Source organism: Schistocerca serialis, chromosome 6 (genome assembly GCF_023864345.2).
Source record: "Schistocerca serialis cubense isolate TAMUIC-IGC-003099 chromosome 6, iqSchSeri2.2, whole genome shotgun sequence".
In the NCBI taxonomy this organism is placed as follows: Eukaryota; Metazoa; Arthropoda; class Insecta; order Orthoptera; family Acrididae; genus Schistocerca; species Schistocerca serialis.
Genome location: NC_064643.1, coordinates 442,981,676 through 442,992,786, shown reverse-complemented (window position 1 = coordinate 442,992,786; position 11,111 = coordinate 442,981,676). Strand labels below are relative to the sequence as shown.

Here is an 11,111-nt window from a genome sequence, read left to right as displayed (position 1 = left end):
ACACCCAAATCCAAACGAACATAATCTAAACTATTTTGATCTTTGCCAATAAATAAATCCTCATGGTCTCCAAGTTACCTCTTAGAAGCACTAGTAGGCGTGTCCTTATCATGGGTCTGTGAAAAATCTATTTCAGGATCAACACTGGATTCAGATTTTGTGATATGCTGATTTCCATGGAAACGTCGCTTCTTAAAAGACCCTTTCTTTTCGTCATGTTGAAAAGAGGTATAAGAGCGTACAATAACACAAAAAGGGGGGGGGGGCTCTGAGCACTATGGGACTTAACATCGGAGGTCATCAGTCCCCTAGAACTTAGAACTACTTAAACCTAACTAACCTAAGGACGTCACACACATCCATGCCCGAGGCAGGATTCGAACCTGTGACCGTAACAGTCGCGCGGTACCGGACTGCGCGCCTAGAACCGCTAGACCACCGCGGCCGGCACAATAACACACCAAACCACTATATTTCCAGTTCAAAACTTATGAAACACGACAACCACAAAGTAAATAAACAAAATGCATGCGCTATACCGCCATTTCTGTTTACACAGTGCATCCAACCTCTTAACACGAACATTAACATGATTTCAAGGAATAAATAGCTGAAAACCACAGCCTTCTAGACTGAATAGTTCAAGAGATAGAGATACTTAGGCAAGTCAGTGCAGAACAACCGGATAATTTTACATACGCACTATTAACTTTGAAATGGTAAAAACTACACTTCCAATTGGAATTTTTCGACAAATAATGCATCAAATTATTCAGGAGAGATCAAATATTAAGAAGAGATAATAATACGGAAATGTCACTTTTTGACCAATTGCGCCATACGTACTCCCCTTAACACTAGAACTGCTGATATTTGGACACACCTGGAACCGTGGCTGGGTCACTAATGACCCTCGATCTTTTCCTTTATTTCCCCTATGTCAATGGGTTATTGTTACTGCCAATGAATCTATTGTTAGAAGCACCAGGAAATTTAGAATGAAATTAACAAAAATAAACAAGGTTTATACAAATTATAATTTTATATTTTAAAACTTACATGTATTTGCTGAGTGTTTTTACTGGCTACCATTACATAATGAACAGAAATAATAGTCTTTTGATGTACATTTGTTGCTCACAGTTTTCTTGCAGATGTGACACCTTACAAATGATTTGTTTCCTTCACAGTTAGACTTTACAAGGGAACATGTTCGCTTTTTTTGTCTGTCAGGAATATCTTCAGGTCTGACAGGGACGCTAGTCTTTCTGGTCACTGCGTACTTCTCAGCAAGCTCCTCCCCTAGCTGCAGGATGAAATCCCTGCGTTCAATTTTTTATCATTTAGAGAATTGAACAATACCCACGTATTTATCCCAGCCAAATCCAGCAAGTTGTAAAATGTGTGAACAGGCCAATGTCTCTATGGTGCTTTGATGGAGTATTTGCGAGCCATTTGGTCGACCACATCCACTCCATATTTAGAGCAGTTATAAAACGTAACTGTCTGTATCTGGCTTCTTTTTTATACCATCCTCAATCGTCACATAAGGATGCATAGTGCTCAGAATCAGGCCATTCTTGTTGCTCTTACCCTGATAAACAGTCAGTGTGGTATCATCTTTTTTCAACAATACTGTGCTGTATAACTGTTATCTTGCCTTCTTGATACAGACTGGTATTTCCCTGCGAGATCGATTTATTGTGCCCAAAAGACTTGTAGAATTAGCTTTCAGTGTCTCAGAGAGCGCTAAGGAGGTGAAAAAATTGTCACATGTGACATTTATTCCTTTGTTGAGGTAAGGTTGCATCAATTTTTTTTACAACAAAGTCATCAAGACGCTCATCACTCCGCCTAGTGTCATCCTTTCCTAGATAAGGGATAGCATTCACAATATATTTTGAGTCTTTATCTACCGCCATCGAATACTTTTGCCTGTATTTGTCTGGTTTTGAGGCCATAAACTGCGTGAATCTGCAATGGCACTTTGAAGGAAAAAGCTGTTCATTGATTGTTATATATGGACCTGGTACGTAGCTACTAGATTGTGCATTCGCAATAAACTCATTCCAGATTTCTGATACCAAAGCAAACTTGTCTTCTCTTAGTCGTTCTGATCTTGTGGATCTAATGTCAAATCTGAGATAACACAGTATCTCTCTGAATCTGTCATGAGCCATTGTTGATTTCACAAAATTATTTCCCCACTTCACTGACCACTGAGCTCCAATAACATCACGGACGTACAATATAGCTATAAAAGCTTCCAGTTCTTCAATTTTTATACTCCACTCATCTGAACTCAGGACACGACGTGCTTCAGTTTCTGTACATTTTACAATATATTTTGTCCATTATCATTAGATGCCATGTGCTGTAACAGGTCTCATTCACGTTTCGTTTTGCATGCAGAGATGGTCCCGTCCTATCTTTGAAAACATTCTGCTGTCCATATCTTCCAGCTGAACAGTCACCTATTACTCCAACGTTCCAGGTTGTTCCATTGGGTGCTACAATATCGCTTCCTGAAGGAAACTGAAGTAGTCCAGAACCCTGGGCATTTTGTTGTCCACGTCGACCTTCAGGAGGTCCACTTCCTCCACTTGAATTAGTCTTTGTGGCAGCTGTTCCTGTAATAGTAGTTATACATATTAGAACGCGATTTAATATTAAATATATTGTGTAATATTAGAACAAAAAACACCTTCATGAATGTAATATATAACTTGTAAAAATTCAACACGAAAGAAAGTATAAACATAAGTGTTGCAATTGAAATTAGGGTCTACGCAACATATACATAAACAAAAATTATTATAAAACAAACACATAAACAAGCATACCTTTCTCATCAGCATTCAGTAGAACCTTCGCAGGAATAACATCGTCTTCTGATGAAGAATACGGAACTATTGGCGACGGAAATTCTTCCTCAGATAAAGACTCCAGTGGTTCACCCTCAGATTCATTATCTAAAATCTCATTTAGCCCATTTATAATGTCCTCTTCTGTGCGTAGAAATTTGGTCATAATATATTCGTAAGTTACAAGTACTATCTACACAGACAGAATGCACTACTAAACCCGGTTTCGTGGTACAAAACTCTGGGTGCGCAATATCTGCATACAAGGTCAGACTTGTTTGAACCTCTGTCCCTCTCGTCCCCTGTTGAAAACTGGAACGTCAGCCGGAAGTGAAGTAAAAACGAGTTTTGCGATTGTTAACCAAACACACACTAACAATAGGCATGAAGCTACATAAAAAATGCGATTTTTATCGCGACTGTGCCGGACGGGTAAGAACTGACCCTTCTGCAGTTCTAGGTGAATCTTCATATTTCTCTTCTATGTTTTCGGCATAAAATGTGAAATGAAGTATAATCACTAATTACCTTATTCCATAAAAAGTCACAGAAATGTAACACTCTAGGCAATAATACAAAAGAATGACAAACAAAAGAATTATCAAGTTCTAGTGTTAAGTGAGTAACATAGCAAGATCATCGGTTAATGTAAGTCCAAGTTAAGCCATTGCAAATGTGAAATGCTGGTATGTAAATAACTGGTGTAAGCATCAGAATGTTGAATACAAGCATGCTGATGAGTTTGCACTGTGTTGCACAGGTACCTGGTGTCAGCAGGGCAAGGCAACATGTCGACAATCTGTAGAGCATGTTGGGTTACAACAACAGTATGTGGATGAGTGTTATCCTGTTGCAAGACACCCCCTGGAATGCCGATCATGAATGGTAACACAACAGGTCGAATCACAGACTGAAGTACAAATTTTTAGTCAGGGTGCATGGGATAACCATGAGATGCTCCTGCTGTCACACTAAATCATACCCCCAACCTTAGCTTAGCTCCAGGGTGTACGTCCAGTGCAGCTAGCTCACAGAAAGATTGGTTGCAGGCCCTCGAATAGCCACCTTCTAACCAACACATGGCCATCACTGGCACTGAGGCAGAACCAGATTTAATCAGAAAACACAACAGACCAATGAAATGTGTCTTGGCACCACTGAAGTCACGAATGGTGGTGGTTTGGGTCAGGGGAACGCACACTACAGAGCATCTGGCTCAGATCTGTCCCTGAAGTGACTGAATTGTAACAGTTAATTGTGTCACTGTGGTGCCAACTGCTGCTCAAATTTCTGCTGCAGATGCAGTATGATGGATCACAGCCATACACTGAACACCATGGTCTTCCCTCTTGGTAGTGTCAAATGGCTGTCTGGAGCAAGGTCTTCTTACGACCGTACATTTCCGTGACTGCTGTTGCCAGCAGTCATGTACAGTGACTACATTCCTGCCTACAGTGATTACATTCCTGTCACGTCCTACTGCAATATTGCAGTAGGAACATCCAGCTTCTGGTAGCCATATTGCATGACCTTGTTCAAACACAGTGAGATGTTGCTAATGGCGTCTTCAAACACAGTGAGGAGTTGACAATGGCGTCTTTGTTGATTTACAGGCTTTCTTGCCTAACATCATCTAACCATACCCAACCACCAAGGTAACTAACGCTCACGATCGTTATAGCGTGTGTTTAAAGCAAACCTGATTTGCATCCTCATAGTGGCGCTACTAGCGCCACCCTTATGGTACTCTCAGATGTAGAAACACGCCTTTAGTTTATGTCACACACAACGAGTTAACTCGTTGGTCACACAGCTCCATCTTTGTGTTGCAATTTTTTTCCATCAGTGTATGTCATTCTACGTATAGGCTATATATCTTATACCTATCTGTCAATTACTGTATGTGTTGATGTTAAACCACTGTGAATGACATCATCGTAATAAATTTCAATCTCATGCATGAATGTCTGTAGGCCCATGATTATAAAATCACAATACTTCACTTTGTAGCATAAAATTTTGTTTGCACCACCAGATATTTTACTGCTATTGGTGGATGTTGCTTTGTAGGGGTGGCGCTTTTTGTGTGTTGTGTCAAGGGATAAAAAATCTTTGTGCAGATCAGGTGAGGTGGTCGCTTGCGCTCGGCTAGCCTCGGGGTCTGCAGCTCACTGCGTTTCCTGGTGGCAGATAGTGAAACCTTACATTTGCCCTTAGGTCAAGGAGCCATTTGATTCGTTACATGTAAAATTCAAAACTTTATGTTAATTACTGAAGTTTTTAATCTCAGGTACATTGTCACAGTCTTCACATCACAATATGTCCAAGTGCTCAGGCTACTTATGCAGTTTTTAGGACCTACATTTTACAGTAATGAAGGAATTAACATAACATTCCTCGAAAATATATCCCACAGGTAAAAACGTTGGTAACTTCTCCCCAAACTATGGGCAATTTTTTCATGAGGAAAGTATTCCAGTACTTATTATCTTAAGTGACTAATACCACATGTTTCTGACTGCACAGGCCTGCACAGATAAGTTGGCCTGAATGCCTTGTTTATTGCCAGTGGCTGCACAAATGTCATGGCCATTGGTTCCCTTGATTAAACTGAAGTCAAATTTGATCTTTAATGAGTGCAACTTTATGTAGTTCTCTCGAAAGGATCGAATCCAACTACAGCAGTTTCTGAGTAGGGTTGGGTTGATTTTGGGAAGAAGACCAAACTGCGAGGTCATCGGTGTCATCGGATTAGGGAAGGCAGTCGGCCGTGACCTTTCAAAGGGACCTTCCTGGCATTTACCATAAGGGATTTAGGGAAATCGCGGAAAACCTAAATCAGGATGGCCGGACGTGAGATTGAACCGTCGTCCTCCCGAATGCAAGTCCAGTGTGCTAACCACTGTGCCACCTCGCTCGGTGTTTCTGAGTAGCTTTGTATTTTTATATATTGTTCCTTTCAGCGGATTGAATGTGCCAGAGAGATGTAAATATAGTCCACAATTCTGGAAGTGCAGAAGTATTTATTAATGGATTGCACTAGAGTAGAGAATCGGAAAGAGCCAACAGACTTTGTGACATAAGTTTGTTAGACCAATGAGTCTATTATTAGAACTATATCCAAACAATTGCAGTGTTAATGTACTTTTTGTTAGTGTATGAAATACCATATTTTAAAAATTTGGTGAGCTATTTTACAGTGCATAATCTCTACATCTACGTAGATACTCTGCAAGCCACCATACGGTGTGTGGTGGAGGGTACCCTCTGCCACAACTAGTCATTTCCTTTTCTGTTCCATTTGCAAATAGAGTGAGGGAAAACGAGTTTATATGCCTCCGTATGAGCCCTAACTTCTCAGTTCTTATCTTCATGGTCCATACGAGCAATATTTGTTTGCAGCAGTAGAATCATTTGGCGTCACCTTCAAATGCCAGTTCTCTAAATTTTCTCAACAGTGTTTCTCAATAAAAACATAACTTTCCATCAAGAGATTCCCATTTGAGTTCCCAAAACATCTCCGTAACACTTACATGTTGTTCAAACCTACTGGCAACAAATCTAGCAGCCTGCCTCTGATTTACTTCGATATCTTCCTTCAGTCTGACCTGGTGGATCCCAAACATTTGAGTGGTACTCAAGAATAGGTCACAACAGCGTCTTATATGCGATCTCCTTTACAGGTGAACCATCTTTCCTAAAATTCTTCCAATACTTCAAAGTCGACCATTCACCTTCCCCACCATAGTTTTCATATGCTCATTCCATTTCATATCACTTTGCAGTGTTACATTTAGATATTTAAATGACTTGACTGTGTCAAGCAGGGCACTTCTAATGCTATATCTGAACATTACAAGTTTGTTCTTCCTACTCACCTGCATTAGTTTGCATTTTTCTATGTAGCTAGCTGCCATTCATCACAGCAACTAGAATTTTGTCTAAGTCGTCTTGTATCTTCCTACAGTCACTCATGTTTGACATCTTGCCATACACCATAGCATCATCAACAAACAACTGCAGATTGCTACTCATCCTGTCTGCAAAATCATTTGTGTGTTTATAGAACAACAGTGGTCCTACCACACTTCCCTGGGGCACTCCTGACGATATCCTTGTCTCTGATGAACACTTGCCACCAAGGACAACATACAGGGTTCTACTACTCAAGAAGTCTTCCAGCCACTCACTTAACTGTAAACTTATTCCAAATGTTTGTACCTTTAGTGATGCCAATGGGGCATCATGTCATCTGGAAATCTACAAATATGGAATCTGCCTGTTTCCCTTCATCCATAGTTCGCAGGATATCATGTGAGAAAAGGGCAAGCTGTGTTTCATATGAGCAATGCTTTCTAAAACCATGCAGATTTGTGGACATAAGATTCTCAGTCTCAAGAAAGTTTAATGTATTGAAACTGAGAATATGTTCAAGAATTCTGCAGCAACCAGAGTTAGGGATATTGGTCTTTATTTTTGAGGGGCTGTTTTTTACCCTCTACTGGTGTCACTGCTCTTCTTTCCAGTCACTTGAGACTTTGTACTGGGCAAGAGATTCATGATAAATGCAGGTTAGGTAAGGGGCCAATGGCATAGAACACTCTTTGTAAAACCAAACTGGGGTTCCATACGGACCTGGTAACTTACTTGTTTTCAAATCTTTCAGTTGTTTCTCTAAGCCTGGGTATTACTATGTTGTCCATACGGAAGTTGGTCCGATGGCCAAATGATAGTATGTTTGTACAATTCTCCTGCGATTTCCTGAATGTGAAATTTAAAACTTCAGCTTTCATTTTGCTGTCTTCGACTGCCACACCAGACTGGTCGACAAGGGACTGAAGCCCTTGGACTAGCATAGCGATTTTATGTAAGAACAGAATTTTCTCAGGTTCTCTGCCAGATCTTTTGCTAAGGTGTGATGGTGGTAGCTGTTGTATGCTTCACGCATAGATCTTTTCATGGATGCACGAATCTCTACTAACCTTCATTTGTCATATGTGCCTTGTCTTTTGAACTGAGAATGCAAAAGCCTCTGTTTCCTCAGCAACTTCCGAATTTCATTGTTAAGCTGTGGTGGATCTTTTCCATCCTTTATCTACTTCCTTCAGATCACGATTTACAGTCTGGTTAAACTTTGCCCATAATTCCTCTGCATCTGTCTTACTGGAACTAAGTGATGTCTGAATGAGATGCTAACAACTAACTGCTTATCTGCTTTATCTAGCCGAAATACTCTGCTAACTTTCTTGACTGTTTTATTAACTTTTGTAATCATAGTTGCTCTAATGGCACCATGATGGCTAGCAGTAGTGTCCTAGGAAATTTTCTTGCCAAAGAACTTTCGGATGAAGAAGTTGTAAGGAAGGTGCAAAGTGTGTAGCAGTAATTCAGGATTATTGATTATTAAGAGTACTTTAAGTAGGGGTACAGTGGTGTGAGTTTAGAATAAAAACTGCTTGTGCTGACTGATTACATTATTTATTGATAAATAAAAAGCAAATGCAAATTGTCACTGCTAATGAAAATGTGAAAGTAAAGCAAACTGTCAAAGCACATTTTGTATGGTGAGAACCATGACAAAATAGGTGACAGTATGTTGCTTATATGCGAGTTGTAAACTTGTGAACACCTCAGAAATGAGCTGTTTAGATTGCAAATACAACAAATAAGAGATTCTATACATGACTGTTCAAATAAACAAATTTTTTGTTTTATTAGTTTCGATTTTGATGAAATATGGTATAAATTACACATATGAGAAGCCCAATATTTAGTATGAAATTAGAAGAGCGTCGAAGCTAAAGTGTTTTTTTTTTTTCCATAATTTTCTGGCATAGCAAGGTTTACAACATTCTACATTAAAAGTCAAGACAAATGATCTTAAAATGTAAGCAATTGTAAGGATTTGCAGGTAAACTACAAAGCTGGATTCCTTAGTTTCTCACCTAATTTTCACTATCCTCAAACAAAGAAAAAAATTATGGCTATAAGAATTTTTAAGTTTTACGTAAATTTTGATTATCATGCCACTACCTTGAACAATATAGCATTATAAGCTTTTATTACTGCCATACCTTGCTGTACACAAATTGCAACTACATATTTTCCATTTTTCAAGTGATACCTGCAGTAACATAGAGAAACACACACAGTACATATACATACACGTAAGACTACTGTAGGCTTTCGCTGTCTGCCACCATAAAGCACTCCAAGTTGCAGACCAGACACCAGCCTTACACATCCGATCGGCACGAAGATTTGCTGCCCGTAGACCTATGACCGGTTGTGGCTCTTGTCATTGCGTATTGGAAGCATCACCTCAATGCAGTTGGTTACCAGCTTGTGCTAGGTTATTTGTAATTCAAGCTGTGTTGCGTTGTAGTGATGATCTACATTATGCTTGTGTGTAGTGTTACTAATGTAGCATAAGCTCTTCTGTAAAGCACTTTGTTATTTCCTCACATACTTTTGTTTGAGCCACTCTGGTTAGAATATAATGGTCCCAGTTCTGTTTTTATGTTTAACTTCTATCCATAAATCGTCATAAAATGTTTGTACTTTGTGACGGTCTCTGTGTATATTTGCTTAGCAATGTTTTGTTTATTTGTTGCTATGCAAAATTTCCTCTCGATTTAAGTTTCAAGTAAACTGAAAATATCAAAAATTCGTTTATCTCTTTTTCCTTTATGTATACGCAGTGTCTCTTGATGTTTTGACATTTTGCAGTTGTTGCACTTGGGTTGCAAATGTTGTCACTGGAACACAAACACAAAGTTATGACTGCAGATTTTTCTTATTAAATATTCTCTTATATTTTATTTCTTTGCAGTCATATTAATCTTGAAGTATGTACTCATTAACCAAAACATTATGACTACCTGCTTAATAGCTTGTTTGTCCACCTTTGGAACAAAATACATCACTGATTCTGCATATCAGGGTTCCAACAGTTTGTTGGTATGTATGTGGAGGTATGTGGCATTAGATGTCTACACACAGGTCACATAATTCGCGTACGTTACATGCCACTGATCTGTGTTCACGATTTGGTGCCCAATAATGACCCAGATGGGTTCCATAGGATTTACATCAGGTAAATTTGCTCACTGAGACAATGGCATGCTCTTCAAACCGTTGTAGCATGGTTCTGGCTCCGAGACATGGACAACTATACCACTGAAGGATGATATTGCCATCGGGGAAGACATCAACCATGAAGGGCTACAGGTGGTTCACAACCGTCAGCATGTCTTAGATTACTACGACAGGTCCCATGTAAGTCCAGGTGAATCTCTCCCATAGCAGAATACCACTCCCACCATCCTGTGGCCGTGGCATGCTGCATGTTTCAAGCTGATAAATCTCACACATCATAAACAGAACTAGCAACAGAAATCAATGTTAAAGAAATTAACTACAATTAGAAAGCACTGATGTATAATATAAGCTAATTATAAATCACAAAATTATTATTTTTTTTGTACGTATCATAAGTCATTATGCATGATGTAATATTATATATATACTGTGAAAGCTCCTATGTATATTAATGTGTAAGCTATTTTATATACTTTTATATTTCATATTATCTAGATTGTAAGCCTAATGACCTGTCCTGTGTTACAAGTACATATCTATACAAAAGGTAATTTATGGGCCAATAAAAATCACAATCACTATCACTAACACAGCGTACTATATCTATATACACACTTAGAAACACTGGAGAAACCTTTTCTAAAATATTCCTATACTAAAGTATCCTATAGCACAAAATCACATGAAAGTCGAAGGAGGATAATTCTGATTCACTTATAAACTACAGATAGAATAGGAGAAGAGTTTGACTGGCTCAGGAAACATGAAAACTGAGACAGACAGCTGGGGTAAGCATTATCACCACATAATGAAACCAACATAAAATGTTAAACCCCCTATTTGCTTATTGCTCAAGAAATTAGTACCAAATATTACATCAATGCTGAGATTTTTACTTACCAAGAAACTGCATTCCAACAGCTGTCCTGCAAGTTCCTCAGTCAAAAGTATCTCTTGTTTCACCCTCTTTGATATCTTCCCAGTAGCACCAATAATTTTTATTCCAGAAACGTGCATCATTACTATACCCTCTGTGTTCTTAATGAATTCAAAAAATGCCTGTGAAATGCTATTCAAATCACTACCACTGTCCAGTTAACACTTAACATGTATACGTTCCACACTTGCTGTTACTACAGGTTGACA

At 38.9% G+C, this 11,111-nt stretch overlaps 1 protein-coding gene across 1 annotated transcript; it reads right to left on the bottom strand.

Annotated features, from left to right (window-relative positions):
* Positions 1–1,073: 1,073 nt before the first annotated feature.
* LOC126484005 (uncharacterized) lies at positions 1,074–3,335 on the bottom strand. Its single transcript, XM_050107324.1, has 2 exons — positions 2,844–3,335; positions 1,074–2,630 (listed from the first exon to the last, which is right to left on the bottom strand). The coding sequence occupies exons 1-2, from the start codon at positions 3,028–3,030 to the stop codon at positions 2,320–2,322; spliced, it is 498 nt and encodes a 165-aa protein (XP_049963281.1). The 5' UTR covers positions 3,031–3,335; the 3' UTR covers positions 1,074–2,319.
* Positions 3,336–11,111: the final 7,776 nt, after the last annotated feature.